General features: G+C 34.1%; 1 protein-coding gene across 9 annotated transcripts; it reads left to right on the top strand.

The window, feature by feature from the left end:
- Positions 1-729: 729 nt before the first annotated feature.
- Positions 730-22,264, top strand: LOC110103788 (3-isopropylmalate dehydratase large subunit, chloroplastic). Of its 9 annotated transcripts, none has more exons than XM_028698351.1 (11): positions 731-1,068; positions 1,200-1,258; positions 1,379-1,531; positions 6,313-6,408; positions 6,613-6,662; positions 14,568-14,622; positions 16,152-16,199; positions 16,283-16,443; positions 21,774-21,840; positions 21,987-21,995; positions 22,076-22,264. In XM_028698351.1, the coding sequence occupies exons 3-11, from the start codon at positions 1,388-1,390 to the stop codon at positions 22,166-22,168; spliced, it is 723 nt and encodes a 240-aa protein (XP_028554184.1). In that variant the 5' UTR covers positions 731-1,068; positions 1,200-1,258; positions 1,379-1,387; the 3' UTR covers positions 22,169-22,264. The 9 variants fall into 9 exon arrangements, with proteins under 9 accessions (XP_020688280.1, XP_028554184.1, XP_028554185.1 ...); XM_028698352.1 differs by having other exon boundaries at positions 21,734-21,840; XM_028698349.1 differs by having other exon boundaries at positions 733-1,068; positions 21,729-21,840.
- The last annotated feature ends 94 nt before the right edge of the window (positions 22,265-22,358 follow it).

Here is a 22,358-nt window from a genome sequence, read left to right as displayed (position 1 = left end):
TTAATCCCTCAATCATATATCATTCTTTCAACATTTAAGTGTTTTAATGATGTCAAAATTTAGTAATCTTGAACTCATTTTATTTTTCTCATCGAAACATATGATTTGATTATAAGCATGAAATATTTAAAAATCATAATTTGAATAATCCTAAATTTAATCTTGAAAATTAAAATATAAATACTACAACATCCATACTAGATTATGTAAATTTTATGACCAAACAACACCACTAACGATATCCTTCCACAATCCCCCCCCCCCATTTCATAAAATAATAATAAAAACAACAATTAATAACTTCATACTCACTACTACCTACAATATAAATCCTAAACCAATTGTTAGAGCACTAACTTTTTAACAAATATTAATCTTAGCATCAAATAGATCACATTGGAGCCCAAATCCATTATTCAATCATACATTGTGTTATCATTGTATGAAGAAAAGAGTTATTTAATAAGCAAAATAACTATTAAATCCTTGAAGTAGCTTTCATTGCCCCCATGACAAGAGAATAGGTAAATTCAAGTTGGCCTTCTGCCGCACCATTTAATATTATGATGATGTTTAACTAATGACCTCATAATGGGCCATCACACACTAATTACATATCTAATCAAGTTTAATTATCATGTCACTAACGAACAAATACAAAGCTCTGCTAATCACTTAGTATTAAACAGTATTCAAATCGAGCTTCCAATGGTAACTTGAAATTAAACTAATTTACTCTTCCAATCAAAAAGAGCAAACTGAGCTTGAGCTGCTGACAAACGGCTTGATTTGATAACATATCTGTTCTTCAAATCCAGACAAAAATTACCGACGCCGCGGATTTGGAATCCGGTTTTGCATCGCCATTCTAGGGCCATTTGTGACATGTGACGGGTGAGCAGTGCCCCAAATACTCTGCGCCGTACTCGTAGAATCACCCTTTTCAGTCGATCGTCTCGGTCGGGAGATGTAAAAGCTTCGATCTTTATGTGGAATTAGGCTCTTAAGCGATGATCCATGGTGGGGGCTTCTCTAAAAGCTTCCGCGTATGCGCTATTCATCAAAAAGGTGAGATCTTGCATCCATTTGCTGTTCTGGGCAATGTTTTCTCTCTCCTGCTTTTCTTTAGTTTATTCAGAGTGCGATTTGTACGTTTGCATTTGTTTTTCTTCTCTGTCCGACGCTATGCTTCGATGCAGGAATCAGTTTTGGAGTGAAGTTTTTGCTGGACTGAGCGCAATCCAGCGGCAGTCTGCTAGTTGGTGTTCTTCCCCTTTATTCATTTATTTCGTTCATCATTTAACTTTGATGTAAAATCAATCTCTCTCTCTCTCTCTCTCTCTCTCTCTCTCTCTCTCTTTCTCTTAATGATCTGCAGGATTTTATCATGGCGGAGAATATTACAGCTAGGTGTGCTGAGAGCTTGAAGTTAGATTCTGTGGAAGATGCTTGGGTGAATGGGATGTTTCACAATGTTTGTGGTCCTGTAAACGTAGGTATTTTAAAGAGGGAGCTTGGAGAGAAAGCTAAGGTTAGTAAAATTCCGTCCTTTTTCCTTTTTTTTCACTGAGGGTTGATTTATTTGGTTTTAAACAGATAACATTTTATATTAATGGTAATTTTATTTGTACTCATCTTTGTGTTTGAAAGTAAAATAAACATTTATGAGGAATTTTAAACAAGCTTTTGGAGTGTAAACCAGTATAGAATTTTAACTATGTCCAATCAAATGATGAAATATGATAAATTCACTATTTAAAAATATGGTTTTGTAGTTTCAAGCAACCAATGAAACCCTAGATAAAGTTATTCATTCTGCAACTACTTTAAGTATATTCTTTATGAATTAGAGCATGCTTTACACTGATCTTTAGCTATTTGCATTATATTAGCGAGCATAACTTTTTTTCCTTAATGATTGTCGGCCCTTTGTGGTTATGAAAAGCTTAATTTGCTGCTGAGCCCATCAAGTAGGATCTAATTGATGCTCGTCATATCGGCATCGATGATGTGGGCTGCAAAGGACATGAAATGTAGAATTGTACAAACAAATTAATCTTTTGAATGAGCTATGCACTATTTATATCCATCAAGAAGTTTTAGGAATGTTTAAAAATAGACTGTATATTGATAATGAGACTTGGTGAAGTGATGGGTACAAAGGTTTATTAAAGAAAAGAGAGGAACTTTTAAAAGTGCCAAAAAGTGAATACTATTGAGGAATCTTACGATTATAAGAAAGCCAAAAGTCTTTCAAAGAGGGCAGTTAGTGGAGTGAAAGCTACAATTTTTTATGATTCTTATAATAGGTTTGGTACTATGGAAGGAGAAAAGGAGATTAGCTAAGAAATATGAGATTTAATGAATTTTGATCAAGTTAGATATATTAAAATTGAAGATAGTAAGGTCTTGGTTAAAGATGAAGATATTGTAGAAAGATGGAAATGATACTTTTATAAATTATTAAATGAGGCTTTTAAGGAAGAAATTATTTTGGAAGAGCATAATGAAAAATATAGTGAAATATATTATAGATAAAGCAAAAAATGTGAAGTGGAATTGTCTATGAAAACGATGCATAAAGGTAAGGCTTAAGGGGTCTATATGGATAACTATTAAAATTTAGAGAGTTATGAGGGTTATTGTAGTGATTTAATTAATTAATTTTTAAATTAATAGGATACCAAATGATTGGAGAAGAAGCATATTATTAATATTTAAGATTAAAAACAATGTTCAAGATTGTGTTAATTATGGATGAATTGAACTATAAGTCATACAATAAATTTAAGGAAGTGAGTTCAAAATGGAGAAGTGTATTAATTTTTTTTTTATATGATAAGAGGATATCATGGATGCTTGAAGGTAAAAATTATAAACTATAGTTAGGTTGAATATGTTGCATGAATTCAAATGTTAGGTCATACAAATCATTGATATTTTTTGTCGATGTGGTAGTGGTGATAATTTTATGATATATGTATGGCAAACTTGAGGACTGTAGTATCTATAAGCCCATATATTCTTCATCATATGCAATGAATATACAACATTCAAATAATTTGTGTAGAATGCTTGAACACATAACATGCACAACCAAATATTTTCAAATGCATTTAGCCATTTAGTCTTTTGTACCTTCTTTTGCAACATTTTATATCGACTTTTATTTGTAGAATATTATTCAACAATCCAATTGATTATGTGAAAAATAACATCAAATGATTCTAATTGATGTATATGGACATTTTTTCTGCTAACAACACACTAAACCCATCTCTATGGTTTAGCTATGTTTTTTTTTGCAACTCCATTTTCGCTTTAAGGTATGTTGACAAGAAATTCAATGCATCACTTTGTTATGTGTAGATTATCTTCAAAAATTTTTAAACCATTCACCCCCATTATCACTGCAGAGATATAATCTTTTAGGTCCTAGAATAATTTTCACTAAATAATTTGAATCAAATAAATATATGCAATAGGAATTTTTCTCTTAGAAACTACGTCCTATATAAAAAGAGTAGTTGTGTACAAAGATGACTAATAATTTAATAACGATTAATTTCTATTTGGAGAAGGACATTGACATAGGATGGTTAAGAGTTTTGTGTTTACTAATGCAACATAGGATTAGATACACAATAAAAGTACATAGAAAATATAGTCCGGAGGGTGACAATAATTAATTTTTAGCAGAATTAGTAACTTTTGATGCAAAAGCACAAACATGTATCTTTCATTCCAAACAATGATTTAATAGTTGCCAAAATATGAAATTCCAATTTAAAAACAACGAGAAAATATAAATTTTTAGTAAGGATTAAGTTTCACATTCCGAAGAATATAAAACTTATCACACTTGACCCAACATTTCAGTCACACATACATCCACTAAACAAAATAAAAGCAAGAACAATGATATAATTCACCCAAAAAGAAAAATTATGTTTTACTATAGTTAGCATCTATGAAGCACACAAGAATAAACATTTAGCCAACATACACTATAATTGAAGCAAACTGAGATTTTACTGTAGTACTTAATGTCTAATAATTTTACTGTAATACTCAATTGTCAATAATTTTTATATACTTGAGAAGTCTTAATTATGGCTTATAAAGGATCCAAAATAAAAAATTCTTCAAAATCCTCCTAAATCTAGTAAAAAATTTAAGTTCTCATTCTCCCATATATAAATAGTAGGAATCAGTTGACAAGCTTGCCAAAAATTATTATATATATCTGAATGATCAATTCAAATGGTCTCTTGGACCTTTTACGGGAAGAATCGATATGTAAATTGAAGTCATTGCTAGATTGACAAGCTTGCCAAAAATTATTTCTAGAACTATTAGTTTTTGGTGAGAAAGGCTCTTCACCAGAATATTTTTAAGGACATCCATTGAACTATACCCTAAACAGAATTGCCAAAGGCTCTGATCTTCATATTGAGAAGCAGGAGTTGTGGCACAAACAAAAAGGTTGTTGACGCCAATTAGACAAGACCTTACTCTCCTGTAACCTTGAGAAAGTTTCTTTGGTGGCTATTTCTGTAAGAGATGGAAGAGCAAGTAAATAGATAATAAAAATCAATGGCTCTCATAAATTAGAAATAGAAATCAAGCAATATTTGACAGATAGATCCAGGAATACATATCGATCGGAGGTATGAAGAATGGTTTCTCCTCTGACTCCTACATTAATGGTAGGGTGAGTATTTCTGTATCAAAGATTTACATCTATCACCATTGTAGGATCTTAAAGACAGTAATTTACCTGAACTTGTTGCTTCATTATTTGAAAAGCTACATCACCCATAAATCCTCTGCATTGCCAGATAATGCTGTTTCTTACAATTTAATTATGTAAGTCCTGTCTTATAAGACTCATACAATCTGGCTTCTTTAGCTTATCTATTACCCATCTTGGTAAACTCCATTATCTTTTAACCGTATGATTTAATCTTCCACAAATTTCACAAATAGCGGTTCAAAATTTTTGTTGCTTTGCACAGGGCTTGCTTTAAAATTGTCCAAGTTCATCTCATTGCATCTCTGAATTTCTGCTGAATGTCCTCCTCCAGCAGAATTCCTTCCCCTGCTTCCTCTTCTAACTGTGACCACATCCACATGGATTGAAGCTTAGTATTGTCCTCATTTCAATGTATAAAGCATAATTGCTTGAAGAATTTTCAGAACTTGTGGGTTCATCCTCTTGAGGACAACATTATCACACTGTAGACTCCAGAAACCATAATTCTTCAAACATGGGAAGCAGAAATAATTATTACATAGTTGTCCAGCATGTTTATCGCAGATGTCATAAATGTTCGAGTGCTGTTACATAGCCCACCTAAGGTCAACGTTGTCTTATTTCTAATGCATACGATTCTTTATCAAGACAGTCCCACCCAATCCATTGTCATCTATTTTATACGGATACAATATTGTTCTGTTGTGCATGTTAGTGTTACACATTACTGTAAAGGTTACTGTCAAAGGGCATTATTTTTCTATTGATTCATAGGACATATTTTCCTTATCCAACATTTACATATAGAGAAGGGGATGTCATGAAATGGTAATCAATATATTTTTTTCTTCTCTGTTCAGTTTCATTGAAGTGAGATCTACAATGCCTTATGGCGCAGAATGTTGGCCATTAAAAGAGAATCATAAAATTAAGTTAAGTGTTGCAGAGATGAGGATGCTCAGGTCGATGAGTGACTTTACTGAGTTTACTCTTAGAGACACAATGTGAAATGACTATATACTTGAAAAGGTGGGAGTAGCTCCAGTGGCAGATACAATTAGAGAGTCGCCTTAGATAGTTTGGTCACATAAAACGTCGGCCTTCCAATAATCCTGTTAGGAGAGTAGATGTATTAGATTTGATCTATGTTAAGAAATGTAGATGTAAACCTAGAAAGACTTGGTTATAGAGTATTATAAATGACCTTTCTTTATTAGATTTAAACGAGAATTTGACTCTTAATATGACATAACGGAGAAAAAAGATTCTTGTAACCTACCCCATGTAGTGGGATAAAGGCTTGATTTTGATGTCGTCGTGTTGTTAATGTGTTTCCTGAGCTCTTGACAATATGCTCTTTTTCTTTCCGTGCAGATAATTTTTAAAATGACTGCAGCTAATGTAACTTATAAATCTATGGAATTCACTGTCTATGCTGTTGAAAGCTTAAATGTAGTACACATGTTGTAATGTGTTCTAAAGCGGTTTTTATTTTTCCACTTGATTTTCTTAATGTAGTACACATGTTGTAATGTTGTTGTTGTATTACTGATTAGATGGAAGGGGGGTTGACATTTTGCAACATGTTCATTAAAGCGACTGGAAAGAATTGGGTTACCCCTGCATATGAATTCCCATTCAATTACCTTGAGGTACGGTAGAATGCCCTTACATTCCTAAAACCTTGATGTGCCTCCAAAACTCTACTCCTTTGGAGTTAAAATTAAACACAAGAGCTTCCAATGTAACTCATTTTACATTAGGAAAATCTATTTTCTTATTCAAAGATGTGCTATAGATATATTAATATCTTTTTAATGCTTCAAAATCACTTGTTTTGACATTAATCTTTGCAGGATAAGACTTACGTGGAATATGAACCTGTATGTAGTGATACAAATGAAAGGTATCTCTGATATTTTCTTGAATATGCTAGTAGTATGCTGCACAAGCTACACAGGTTCATTGAAAAGTAAATGCATTAATGATGCCATTTTTCATGATTTTTACTCGACAGATCTCATGGGAAATGTACATCTAAATTGTTAGAATGATTTCCTAACTACTGGAGAAGCTATCGTCATACTTCGATCCTTCTTTCTTTGAAAAATTAAAGAAGACCATAGATAATCTCTTCCTGCTGTCATCTTATACATTTGAAAGTCCCATTCTATAGAAAGATAGTATCCACTTTTTCTCTTCAATAAATCCAACTCTAACAATATTTCTAATGTTCTTGAAAGATGGTTGATCTTGAAAGTTGTTATGAGAAGAGAACTTGATGATTTTGTTCACAGAACCTAGATACATATTTATAGATTTTCGTGGTGAATACAATGTGAAATAAATAATGAGAATAATTATAATTAAGGGAGAACAAATCATTCATTATTCTAATAGAAACTCTTTTATAATATTATTTTTTCCTAATATACACATGTGCTAGCATTGCTCAAGTTGGAGCATACATATGTACTAGCGTTATCTTGTCCTATGAGTGAGAAAATGGTCCACGACTTATAGCTTTGGTATGGTTGACATATCAATCTTATTAGGAAGCTCAATATTTTGTATGAAATGAAAGTCAACTTCCATTTGTTTGGTCCTTTCATGAAATATAAGATTGCTAATAATGTATATGGATGCAGCACTGTCATAATATACAATCACAGGCTTAATAAGTAGGAAATCAAACTTTTCTAAAAGTGTTTTAACCCAAATCATTTTATATGTGGAATGAATTATGACTCTATATTCAGGTTCATAAATTCATTGGTCTATATTCAACTTTGGCATTAGATTTATCTACAATGCTTTGCTTCTTAATATTCGACAAAGTACAGCACCCATAAGTTGATTTTCTATCGTCAACATATCCATTATAGTTAACATCAAAGAATGCTTCAATATTTAATTGCCCAGTTCGAGCATACAGTAGTTCTTTCCTAGAAGGCTTTTTGTATCTAAGAATATGAAAAGTAATATTCCAATATTTTTATTTTTGGTTTTGCATATTCTGAATTGCAATCCTAGCAATAAAAACAATATTCAGCCGCTTAACTGCCTGATAAATCAAAATTTCAATTTTCAACCAATCTTTGATATTGAGATTGATCATCATTTTTCGTATCACAGTGAGACATGATTTGGTTATCCATAGGGGTGTGAGCAGGTTTTTATCCTAGAAGACACTTCTTTAAGTATATCAATGACTTATTTTCTTTAAAATAAAGAGATTTTGTTTTAAGCAAATTCTATCCGAAGGAAGATTTGCAGCACCCTATGTCTTTGATTATTAAACAATTCAATAAGTAGTACAACTGGGCTTATTTTTGCATGTTTTATAAAAATGGAATGTTTGGTGATACTATCGTGAAGGCCAACTTTTGCAAGAATTTTATAGAAATTTTAAAATAAAGTCTGTGGACTTTACTTAAGCTCTTAAATAACCTTCATAAATAGGCAAATATGTTTCTTCTCTTGAGCAACATACCCAAGTGGTTGATTGATATATAGACTCATTCAGATCACCATAGAGGAAGGTGTTACTAGCATACATCTACAGCATGGGCCATCCTTTGATTAATGGCTATAGACTTTGACGAAGTTGAACCTGGCAACTGGAGAAAACAAATATCATAATAATCTGTCCCATAGACTTCAATAAAACTTTTCTAGCCAATCTTGTATCGCTCAATGGAGCCATTAGGATGTCACTTGATATTGCAAACCTATAGACAATTGATTTAATTATCATGTACTTAATTATTAAGGGCACTTATTGTTTGCACACCTGCACACTAAGCCACAAGTCAAGAGCAAACTGTCGCGAACCACTTACACCTGCTAGAGACCAGCTCCACCATGCTTGCTACAATAGACTGCCATCAGCCATACTGCACACATTATAACCAACTGTCCTCTACACATCTATATATACACACTTTATGTGCCTAGAATACATAATATCATACTATGCTACAGTAAAGCACACAAAGAATTTTCTCTGCTATCTTCCTCTTCTTCCTTGCTGTTTTACTCTATTTGAAAGTCTTCTCATGGTATCAGAGCATCCAGCTTAACCGAACTCTACTTCTTGTCCAATGGCTGATCAAGAGTTAACTTCATCCCTTCCGTCCAACTCCAATCTCTCTGCTTCTATGATCGAGTTCACTGTACCAACTCCCCTCAAGTTCCTCATGTATAATCTCAGGAACATTGTCGCTACACAGCTCACCAATGATAACTACACCATTTGGCGCCTTCAAATCTATCAACATTTTTTAGCAGACGTCTTTGAGGGCTACCTCAAAGGTGCACATGCTTGTCCGCCTAAACCTTCCCCTACCTCCCCCAACACTGATTACCACCTATGGTGCCTCGTCGACCAAAATCTGATATTAGCTCTCTTTTTTACAATCTCCCTATCTGTACTGCCATATGTGCTCACACTTTCCACTGCACATGAGATCTGGGTCACCCTGAAAAAATGACTTCAACTCATCAATCGCTCTTGCGTCATTTAGCTTAAGAATGAGCTTCATCATATTCAAATGCGTGACTGCACCGCCAATCAGTTGAAAGTAATGAAATATTTATTTTCTATTCTTATAAAAATATTATTCAATCTTAATTTTACTTAAATGATGATATCTAGTTACTGGGTTGTACTTTTTCTTACAATTGGATGAATACCAAATAGATATTCACCCCTAATATATGAACTTAATTCATTACTGATTTTATCTTCTTTATCTAGATCTTTAGACTATCTTCCAATATATGAATATATTTTTTAAACTAATTTTTTGTCCCTTGCAATATTAGAATTGCTGAAAGAATATTCAGGATTTAAACTGTTTTTTTTTTATTATTATTTTTTTAATTCAGGATTTAAACTGTGTGCATTTGCATATAAAGGTCGGTGGAGTTGCATTTCCTATCTGCTATCAAAAATTTTAAAAATTTGTTCATATTTATCATTGTTGAAATTTGGAGCAATTTCTTCTTTTACCCTATCAATTACTTCTTTTGCCACTTTTTTTTAGGTTTTACACTATAATATTCAAGATCGATTGTTGTGAGATGGTATATTGAGATTGTTTTGTCTTTGCTTCTTTGGCATAAATACCAAAAATAAATTCCACATAAGTAAAGAGTTTCTTCAGATTGAATTATTGTTGATGAAAATATTGTAAAGTCAAGAAGACTGTCGCGAAACAAGTTTTGGTCTGCATTAGAAGTGAATCAAATAGGCGAGGCCTTGAATATACGAAACTGTTTAGTGCTACCACTTTCTCAAAGCATTGTCATAGTCTCTAAGCTTTAAAAATATCCTTTATTATCAAATCTAAATAGTGAGTGGCATAGGGAGTCCAATATGTGTGTAGATATTTCTATCTTCATCAACAACTTTCCTATAATGATATTAAAAATAATGTAAGAGTAAAATTCATTTCATACATAAAATAATATAGTTTGTACCAAACTTGCAAGGATTTTCAGATGCATTATCAATTACAACTTAAATCACACTGTGTGGGCCAATAGCCTCAATATACTTACAGAAAAATTCAAATATCTTCACTATATTCTTTGAGAAAAAGCTAACATCTATTTGACTTTATAAATACAGTTCCTCTTAGACAATTCACAAGAAAATTAAATTAACTTTTCCTTTTCCTTGATATTCATCCATATGTCATAAGAGAACAATCCTAATGTACACAAGCTTCTTGATGCCATCACAGTAGTTTTTATGTATATTCCAATCTCTTTCTTCAAGCAAGTAACTCGTACCTCATAATAACTAGGTCTCATCCCAAGATCAAATAGTTTAAATATCTTAACCACAGTAGGGAAGCTATTATAATGGAATTCCAGCATTATACATCAATCTACAAAATACTTGAATTGCCCTTCCCCTCATTTCCTCATTGCCTTCTTAACAACATCCATCTCTTCGCAAAATTTAATTTACCTTTTCTTTGCTTCACCATGGCATCAGGATTTGATGTGAGATAAGTATTTAATGATCTCTTAGCTCTTGATACTTTAAGCATTGATGTTGAACTTTGACTAGAAGCATCGGATTTGGTTGTCTGATAGCTTTTGGTTATGCCATCATTTAGAATATCATTATCTACCATCACATCAAAACCATTGCTTTTGTTAATCCAAACATGTGGCATTTCATTAATATCTTCTTTTAGATCTTTTTCCCTTAATAGGGCGTTCGTATTTCATCCTTTATATGTTTGGGGCAATTAGAATAAGCTTTAGCATTTTTAAACTCTCAAAAAAGTGTTGTTTGTGATGTGTAATTCCTCCTTTTGTTACTTTACCATAGAAAATATATGCCATATAATTGTTATCAGCTTCATTTTCTAATATTGCATATTTCCATTCTGAATTTTTTTCTCAGTAGATTGAAATAAACCCGACATTCTTTTGATCATCTGTAAGCAAGCATGCATTCAATATAATTCATTTAATCAAACAATAAACTTGTTGCAAGAGGAAAAAATAAATAATTACATAGAGTTTCATAGAAAGTTTACAGTAATATGGTAAACACTAGTTACTTGCACCTTTTTTTTATATAGATTTGGAATTTAAACGCATATGCAACTGGATGAAGCTGTTTACCCTCCAAACTATCAATCAGATTAAGGAGATGCTTGTATGTTTACACATGCCACAATTGAAAGAATCACATAAATCACAAAGCCTACACTTACACATGCAAGAATAAAAAAAATCATATAAATCATAGCAAAAATGATAACTTTAAATCCTACAAAAACTTGAATCCTATTCCTTCTCCATTTGCCTTAAATCCAGGTTTTAATAAATCTGTACTTCGAAAAATTTGAGTAGGATTTAAGTTTGATTTATCCTAAATCCTGCCAAACACAAACAATGATAATTTTAAATCCTACATAAACTTAAATCCCGTCTCTTCTTCGTTTTGCTTTAAATCCAAGTTTAATAAATCTTATATCTCAACAGATTTGAGCAAGCAAGGGTGAAATTAGCCTTTTATTTTTTTTGGGGGGGGGGGGGGGGGGGGTTTTGGCGAACACATTACATATACATATGTGCATATATAGTTGTTGAGAAAGACTAAAAAGATTAATAACTGCTTAAAATTACAGTTTGATGTATGTTAGGTATAGTAAAAGGTGAATCTGTTGTTAACTTTTTGGTTGATTTCTAAGCCTTGAAAATTTCCTTTCGATTCAGTGCATGGTATGAATTTTAGAATCTTGTTTTAGTAGTTAATTTCTTTAATGTAATTTTTTTAGAGCCTATTCAATTTTACTCATCCATCAATTCCTTAAAAAATAAATATAAGCTAAAACTCATCCCCATAATAATGTAAATCTTTGTAAATTAATCTCTTGATATTTTCACAATCATTATAATGAAAGATCAAGACATAGAAAATGCGATGAAATTTATAAAAATATCCAAAAAACAACTACATATTCTGAGGGAGAATGGATGGATTGCTTTGCTAGAGGAAATATCACATTTTGTAGTATTTGCGAAGTTGAAGTTTCAAATATGAATGATACATACAAAACTCATCGTCGATCAATACAAAGAGGTGAAGAAATATCAAACCTACATCATTATCGTGTTGATCTATTCTACACTGTGGTTGACATGCAACTTCAATAGCTAAATAATCATTTTTCTGAATCTAATATTGAATTTCTTCTTTGTATGACATGCTTAAATCCAATTGATTCCTTCAATGCTTATGTTGAGAGGAAATAGATATGTTTAGCAGAATTATATCTAAGTGATTTTTTTACTGTTGATCTTGTAGTTTTTAAAAGTAATTATCAACTTATATCATTGATATGCGCACTGATGATGAGTTCTCTTCTCTAAACAATATTGTTGATGTTACAAAGCAAATTGTTAAGGCCAAGAAGGATCGTGTGTATCCTCTGATTTACAAATTTATTATTTTAGCATTAACTTTACCAGTTGCTACTGTTACAGTGAAAATAACATTTTATGCAATAAAGATTATCAAACATCGATTGCGTAGTAGGATGGGTAATGATTGACTCAGTGATTATCTGGTACCTTACATTAAGAAAGATGTGTTCGATTTGATTCCTAATGAGGTTGTAATGCAACATTATCAAAAGATGTAAAATAGATTAATAATTTTCAATTTATCTATTATAATGTAATACAAGATTTTGTTTTGAATTATGTCTTCATTTTATTTTATTTTTAATATTTTGTCTATTTATATGAAATTCCTCCACCCCCCGGTCAATAGTTTCATGTGCTTTATGCAGGCTCTCAGGTAGTATATCTCACCTTAACAATTGAGTCTTCCCCTTAACGGATGCCCTTATTTCTCCCTCTCCAAAGCTTAATCTTTCTCAAACAACCTCAAATCATTTCTCTCATTTAACCCTACAACACAAACTGAAATCAATGCATCGTAAATATTTGAAAATTCCTTACTTTGCTTCATCTCTTTCCTTTCTTCATTCTTTTTCTTATTCTGCTTCTTTTCCTTCATTTCTTCAATTCTCTTCTAATTGCTACAGTATCCAAACTTCTCCTACCACAAGCTAGTTGCTATAGTACCCTGCAACAGTACCTAAGCCCTTCTTTGTTCGGTCAGTAGCTTTATGTGCCTTATGCAGGCTCTCAGGTAAGGAGGGATTTTCAAAGGTTTTGGCTGGTTTTAGCTCTTAATAGAAATATATATGAATTATTTTTAAATAATCCCTTAAATCCCCGGCCAATCTGCTCCACCAAGAATTCTTTTCTTTTACTTTTTCCCGCTTTTGCCACATAGTTGGATAAGCATTTAAGTGGAAATATTTTAGTAACTTATCCCATTCTTCTCTTGATGTGTTGTAATCAATTCTAGATTTGCATATCATCTTGTTGAAGCAAAAAGAATCTCATAATAGTTGTAGATATGAGAGATATTACTTTCTTGTAAGTATGTGGAGTGAGAAATTCTCACATCTTTTTGATAGTTTTGAAACATGATAGTTTAGCAATAGAGTGTTCAAGACTATAGAGAAAGTAGGTCAACATAGTCGGATGCTTGTTATTTTGAAAACATGTTGTTAGGGCTATCGGGAGGAGAGATATCAAGATAATGAAGTTTGTAAGTAGAGGCTGCACTTTGTATGAGAAACTTACTTGTAAGTATCATAGGAACGTTTCTGAATGAAGCTTTTGATTTTTCTTATCTGTACTTAATGCTTTTTTATTTTGTTGGGGAAGGGCTTTGTTCTTATTGGTCTTGGTGTTCCATATAGGTAGGTACATCTCTACTCTATACAGGAGCCTGTAGTTCTTTCTCATTTGTTATAAAACTGTGTTCTTTGCTTAGCATTTAAGGAAAAAATGATCAAAATGGTCCCTTTAACTCTTTATAAAGGACCAAAATGGTCCCCAACTATATTAAAGTACTTTTTTTGTCCCTCAAGTCCTTAAAGAGGAACTAAAATAGTCCAACAATGGGATTATTTTTGTTCCTCTTTAAGGATTTCAGGGACTAAAATGATCCTTCGATATAGTTGGGAATTATTTTGATATTTCATAAAGATTCAAGAGACCATTTTGATTCTTTTTCTCCTTAGCATTTGGTAATTGCATCATTGGAATATTCATGCTTTAGCTTTTCATTTATAATTTGTATAAGAAAGCCTTTCACGAGCCTAATTTTTTTTTTGCAATTTTAAGGATTTCTGATTTTCTGTTCTAATTGTTATGCTTTCTCAACTTCTTTGTTGAGTATATGAATCCTGAATTTTAGGTTTATTCGAGATTATAGATTTGATGTCTCTAAGTTGGAACCTTCGGCTGCAAAGGTTTGTTCTGTCCTATCAGTTGCCATTATTTTGTTTTTTACAGTGAAAAATCACCATTGCAACTTTTTGAGGGTTTTTCTATGTTATCTGAATTCTGAAATGCAGGCATTGCTTCAAATATCAACATCATTAGTAATTCTCCTGTTTTGATAGCTACATTGTGCTGACAACAGCCGTGCATTAGCAAGTCTTTATATTGATAGGGTATGCAGTAGACCATGCACTAGCGGAAAGTCTTAATATTCTATGGCTAATGCAAAGTTTTCTAAAAAGATTTAGGTTTCGTTTGGGACAATTTTCTTCCTGCTTCTTAAAATAGCTTTATAGTACAAAAATTAAAATTTTTATATTAGAAAGCTGCTTTAAGAAGCAATAAAAAAGTCATCACAAACGAAGCCTTAGTTTATCAAATTTCATAATTTCCTTTTGCTTCATCCAGAGTTGTCCCTGGGCAATACTATAACTATTGATAATAATGGTGAAAAACGAGAAAAGAGGAGAGAAAAAAATAATCTAGAGAGATAAGCTCTAGGATTTCACTATATTGTTAAAAAGTACAAGTTTTAAGTAAATAATTGAATGTTTACTTGGCTTACCCTCTAATTTATAGGCTTGGGTCGAGGTATAATATTATAGGAAAAGCTACATTTAGGCAACATAAGTAAACTTACAAAATAAGTCAGCCTGTTGCTATTTGATTATATTGGGGTTGCATGATGAGTTCTAAACTTAGGGAAACTACATGTGAAGTTGCCAATCAACTTATGCTTGCCGAGTACCGGTGAGCTGCTTTGATCATCGGGGAAGTAACTTCGATGACTTTGGAAACTTTGCCTAGTCATCCCTCGAGTCTTGTAATGCTTGATGAAGAGCATCAGCTGAATCTAACTCTACAGTGAGATTTCTAAACTTTTGGTGGCTTAAAAGAGTTTATTCGACTCAGTCAACCAGCCTTGAACCTGATTTAGGTGCTATTTGGGTTTACACTTTTCTTGTTGATTATTCTCACAATTCCCCATTAGACTGGGCGCGACAATTAGGTCACTCTCACATAGACTTGAGTACAGAGATTCCACTTAAATCTTTCAGTGCTTTTTGAGTAAGTTGACAACTCATGTCCATTATTTTTTTCATTACTTAGGCTCTGTTTAGATTGGAGGAAAGTGAAGGAAATGAAGTGAAATTCAAGTAATTTAAGTCTGACTATAAGTTCAAAGCTATTGATATGAGATTTTTAGTTCTTTATTGTTTTCCTTCACTCAAATTCTTAGCATCCAAACAGTCTTAGTATAGGAATAAGAGTTTTGTATTTTAAAAGGAGGGTTTTTTATTTTTTATTTTTTGAAAAATGGAGGTTTCTTTAAATATTTGGGATATAGCTAATGATGATTATAATTGTGATGATGAATGCATTATCTTCGAAGTATGGTGTTATTAACATGTAGATGTGCTTGATTTACTTTTATGCTCATCCAATCGATTTAGATTGCATAACCTACAGAAGTAGTAATTCATGTGTGTGTGTGCAGAGAAAGAAGGTCGAAGTCCCTACCTATCTCACCCAAATCACTCATAAGGTATCATCAACACACTTTTGCAGCATTATAATTGGATTTGCCTTGGGAAAACTGATATACGCTGCTCTTTTGACTTATTATAGGCCTGGATGGATACAGATATTGCCTCCAAGTCCCCGGATCAGGTGGAAAGATTTGTTCCCAGATATTTGAGGAAGCTGGGTGTGATTCTTCTGCCAGTCCTAGTTGAGCTGCTTGCTTGGGTTTCCCTTGAGACACTTACGCTCACATTACTTCACCTCAGGTAAGTTATATTTGTTCCCTGTATACCAGATGATATAAATTTTAAATGCTTATTACTTTTAAATGGATTAATAATAAGTCTCCATGAATGCTAATACAAAAAATGACGCTTAGATGCTTGTTTTCCGAAAAACAAAGAAAAAAAAAAGACATTTGCATGCAATAAATTATTGGCAATTCTTTGGTTGATTATGGATCTAAAGTAGGGGCATGAAAATGAGTTTATGGGTAAGGTTTAAGTCAAATTCAAAATTGGCCTGCTTTCTGTTGATCCGACCCGATTAGACAGACATGTAAAAAATTTAGCCCCTGGACCCAACCCGATGGGTCACCGGGTTGACCCAACTTGATTTGCTAACCCGCGGGTTCGAGAGCACAACATGTGAGCATCGAGCATGGGCTGCGTGTTGGATTGCACGAGAATGACTGCAGGCAAGGGCAGGTGCGGGAGTGTGCAACTGCAGGTGAGAGTGTGATTGCTGGCGAAGGCGGAACTGCACAAGTGAGCAACTGCGTGGGTGCAAGCATGGGTGTCAACAAGTGCGAGCGGGCAAGGGTGAGGCCGAGTCGCTGCGAGCGCCTACGAGATTGCGAGAAAAAGTGCGAGCACCTCGAGCGTGACTGCGTAGGTGCACGAGTCCGGGGGAAATGTGCCTGCTCGTGGGAGATTGGTGAGGTTGGATGGGACGTGGGTCAAATCCAAGTCAAATTAGGGTTAGTGGGTTGATCCAATTTTTCAAACGGGTCAAAAATTGGAACCTAAACCTAACCCATTTGTTAAATGGGTCGATCGACCCAAATTTTCAGGTCGGATTATCAGGTTGGGTCAATAATTGACACCCCTAATCTAAAACCATTGATTTTAAAACCTCTTCTCATTTCCTCTTAAATTCTTAGCATCAAATCAAATTTACAAAATTTTTTAAAACAACTAAATATTTTCTTTTTTCAAATAAGAAAAATAAGAAATAGTATTTTTTATGCAGAAATACTTACAAGAATAAATATGATAACTGTAGAAAGTAGTAATAAAGAAACTAAGTACCACAAGATGATAACAAGTATGTAGTTAGCTCAAAATAATAGCCAACATCCGTGGGAGAGGAGAGGAGAGGAGCTTTTCAACTGCGAATAATTCTGATGCATCTTGCTCACAAAAGCAGAAAAAAAAATTCAACAAACATAACTCCCCTAGCCCTAGCCAATAACCCCCTTTAAATAGCTACAGCTCCCATTAAACACATTAAAAACCTTCTTAAATATTTCTCCTTTGATTTATCTTTCATACATAATGAATATTAACTCCCTTGGGCCCCACGGGAGGGGCCGAAACCCCCTCCCTGCTCCTTTGATGTAACAATACTCTCTCTCTCTCTCTCTCTCTCTCTCTCTCTCTCTCTCTCTCTCCCCCTCCCTCCCCCCCAAAGACGCACCTTGTCCTCAAGGTGGAAGGACGTGAACTATCTTTTGGTCGTTTCGTATGGCTCCCATGTAGCTAGATTTATGCTCCGAAAAATCATTCCACTTGATTAGTACCTCATGTACTTTTGTTTCCCCTCGATGCACCCCTTCTACGTCTATGGGCTCCAAAATGACCTCCATATCTTCTGTAAAAGTCAGGGGTAATGGAGACGGTGTGTGATTTCCTATCATAAGTCTTAGTTGTGAATCATGAAATACGGGATGGATTCTGATTAAGGTTGGTGGCAATTGTAAGCGATATGCTACTACGTTAATGCTCTCTCCTACCTCACAGGGTTCAAAGTAGTGGGAGGAGAGCTTCTCATTGCTTCATCGAGCCAAGGTCCTCTGTTTGTGAGGTCGGATCTTCAGATAAATCTTATTCCCAACCTCAAACTGCATGTCTCTCCTGTGTCCATCCGCCTACTTCATAATTGTTGTGCTCTCCGTAGATATTCCTTCAATTCTATCAAAATCCAGTATATTTCTTCCAAGTACTTCTCCACTGATGACCCTGATATGTTGTTGTGCCAATAATGTATCAGATGAGGTGGATCCCTCCCATATAGGATTTTAAATGATGTTGTTTGGGTTGTTATATGAGATGAAGTGTTATACCAATATTCCGCCCAGGTTAACCACTTGACCCACATCTTTGGTTTATCTGATACAAAGCGATGAAGATAAGTCTCCATACTACGATTCACCACCTCCCTTTGACCATCCATCTGAGGGTGATAGGCTATACTCCGCTTTAGAATAGTCCCCTGCATTTTGAATAACTCCCTCCAGAAGTGGCTCAGAAAGACATGATCCCGATCAAACACAATGGCCTCGAGTAGCAATCGGAATCACCGATAGAGTTTCAGATTGCATCTTAATGAGCTTCCTCAGTAACTTCATCCCTCCAAATCGGCTCTCCATTGTTGTATACCTCCTTCGATGGTTGAGAACTTTTCCTCCATCCCGGACTTGATTTGCTCCAATTCGCTTTCCAATGCATCCACCTTGGCTGCTGTCATCTCTCCAAAACTTCGCTCTGATATCAATTTTATGCATCTTGAAACCAAAAAACAACAAAGAGACAAATAGGAAATCGCAAAAACCCCAAGATGGGGGCTGAATTTTGTATTTCTTTTTCAACAATAATGAAAGATATAAGGGTTTTGCTGTTCGAGAGGTAGATCGTCTCACCCACAAACACTAGTCATTTCTAGGGAACTCACAAAAGTAGAAAAACAACAAACATAACCCCCCCTTTAAATAGCTATAACGCCCATTAAACATATTAGATATCTTAAATTTCTCCCCAGAATTCTCCTCCTTACATAGTGATATTATCTCCCCTGGGCCCCACAGGAGTGGTCGAAACCCCCTCTATGTTGCTCTGGCTCTTGCCGAGCTGGTTTGTTGGGTTCGGCTAGTTTGGGATGGATAACGAGAGCTGGCTCTTCCTCTCCTCTGGCATAACAAATTCATATTAGTGTACGAACAAAAATGGGCATAATAAATTATTCTTCCCCAAACTCAAGTACACCCAATTGTTATACAAAGAGCTCCAAATTTCTCCGGTCAAATAAATATGAAAATATTCTAGTATCTTATAGAAATACAATAACCAAATAGAGCGATGATAAATAAATGGATCTAATCATGTACCAAAAAAATCAAAACTTGAATGCTCGAAGAAATATCTTTTTTCTCTAGCTCTCCCTTTTCTAGTTTCTTAGCAGCAGTTGGTTGCAACCCTCAATCTCATACACAATACCCATCTCTTTTCTCACATGCAACTTGCCTTGCAGGTGCATCCCTGCTTGTGATACCATGTATGCAGCTCACCTTGCTGCTTGTGATACCATATTTGCAACTCACCTCACACCCATGTCCCTATTTGCAATATTGCAGTTGCACATGCATAGTCTTGCATCCAACACCTGCTTTTGCACTATAGTTTGAAATCGCTACTAACGCCCGCTCTTTTTCGACTGAATATTGCAATGCACATTGCATATTACTCGCACTCGATCCTCGCCCACTATCACGTGTTTGTTGTATCGTCTTGCTTGCCGCTTCTTAGTAATTGATCTTTCCTGTATCACCTACTCTTAATGATCTAAGTAAACTCTTAGATTCTTCTTGCTTCTCTCCTCATAGTGTCATTGATTGTACATCTATCATTATTTAAAACCATCGACTATTGATTCGACCATAAAATTTATTGGTATTAACTTTCTCTTGTAGTTGAGGTTGTTTGTTACTTTGTTGGTTTTCAGGTCAAAATTTAACATTTTGATGTGTCTTCTTCTACTTGCAATGACTCTTAAATTCTCAAAAATGAAAAGCATCTCACTTTGTTGTCCTCATTGGATATTAAATAATTTTGAATCATATATATCCTTGATTATCATGTTCCAAGATACTGCCAAGAGAAAGTAAGAATTTCCTCATTCCACTTATTTTCAAGAAAATAATATCTCTCGTGCTTTCTATCTCTATTATGGGATTCTCTCTTCAATAATATGATTTGCCTATCAAGCAATATAACAATACCTTGCAAAATAACTGTGATGAACTTCTAAATTGCAGACCATTTACCATTAATCCAATCTTTTGGCAAAAATAGAATGCTGAATTTTTTTCAAGAGAATAATTCTTTTTGATCTTCATTTATGCCCTTTTTATGAGGCATTATGGTGTTGGGATTAGGGTTGTAAGTGAGCCGAGCCGGCTCGAGCTCGACTTGATAATGAGCTCACGAGCCGAGCTCGAGTTCGAGCATGATGAGGTTCGGCTTGTGAGCTCGCGAGCCAACTCGTAATAATATAACTGATTTTTTAATTAAATATATTTGTTTTTCTAAATAAAATCTATTATTACAGTTGGGATTTGAAAAAAATAATAAAAAATGATGCCTAGCATTGATTGAAGTTTTTATTACAGCTGAGATTTGAAAAAAAAAATAAAGAGCTGCCTATCATTAATGAAACTGCAGTGAAGCCGCCTAAAATTAATGAAATTATAGCAGTATTCTTGGGAAAATAAACTACAACAATGGAATAAGTAAGAAAACTATTGCTTTTTTCCAAAAAAAAGAAAATTGTTGCGATTCACAAAGAAAAATATAGAAAACAAATATATTTCTCCTTTTCTCGCGCAACAACCGCACAACCTCCTTCGATACAGGAGAATACACAATCTTCCTCTGAAAGCGAAACCGGGATCTCACGAGCTACTCGCGAGCTTATTTTTACCACCATGAGTCGAGCTCGAGCTTGGCTTTTAAGCTCGACTTGATTTCGAGCTCATGATTTGGACGGCGAGTCGAGTTCGAGTTAGGCATGATTCGAGTTTGACTCGACTCGTTTACACCCTTAGTTGGGATTGATGTTTTAGGTACAAGTCCTATGTTTTTCCCACCTAGAATTTAAATACTTTATTACTTCGGTGATCTCTCTTGTGCATGTGAGTACTAAAAAACTGCTTTAAGAAGCAGTAAGAAAGCCGTCCTAAACAAAGCCTTATATATAGCAAGAAGTATTGAGGAAAAGCACTACCATACACTAAGAATTGGCATCATAATGCGGAAGGTTTTTCAGATGCTGGCTATAATTGGTCAATTGATAATAGCAAATCCACATCTAGATACATAATATTTGTGAGAGGTAAGTTAGTGACATAGAAGAGTAAGAAACAATGGTCGATTAGATGTAATGTTGAGTCAAAATAAGGAGTTGTTATACACTATTTGTCAGATTTTGATTTTGCACAACTCATAATCTTAAATTGTGACAAACTTACTCACATCTACATTTTTTTCTCAATTAGATCAGTGGCCATACCTCTATCACAAACAGGAGCTTTTCCTGGCAGGATGGGCCACAAAAAGCCACAGATCTATTCACCTTACATAGCTGCAGCATCAGCATTTACACACCTGGTAACTGACCCAAAGAGAATTCTTACAGTAGAAGAATGATCAATTTTGGTCTAAGAAAGCTACTGTAGAACTATTTTAATCCCAGTTGATGATATTTTCTCCATTTCCTCTTATACTTTATATGGTTTTGTTTTGTTTTGTTGTAGTGTTACAAGGTAAAAATGTAGAATTATGATTCAGTGCATTTTTAGGAGACAGGTCTGTCATTCTGATGGCTGTAGGGTCTTGCAAGCAGGGTCAAGAAATATGCTACCACCAGCTTGGAGTTGAGTGGTGTTGCCTTTGTCCTTCGAAGGGAGGTAAAGAAATTGTTGTTTCTTATGATTGATTGTATTTTTATGGATTTGAATGTATTTCAGGGCCTAGACTTCGATTGAGGCTAACTGATCTCAAGTTTTTAATGAAATGGATTTCTTTTTTTTAAGTTGATTGAGTTATGCTGACATTGTTATTTTTAACTGTTTTTAAAATTGATTATACTTGAATTAGTAGTGTAGGGCTGATCAATCTGAAGTTTT

The sequence above is a fragment of the Dendrobium catenatum genome, unplaced genomic scaffold (genome assembly GCF_001605985.2).
Source record: "Dendrobium catenatum unplaced genomic scaffold, ASM160598v2 fragScaff_scaffold_1070, whole genome shotgun sequence".
NCBI classification, from domain to species: domain Eukaryota; kingdom Viridiplantae; phylum Streptophyta; class Magnoliopsida; order Asparagales; family Orchidaceae; genus Dendrobium; species Dendrobium catenatum.
The sequence above is the reverse complement of the archived record's forward strand: the minus strand, read 5'-3'. Positions and strand labels throughout refer to the sequence as shown.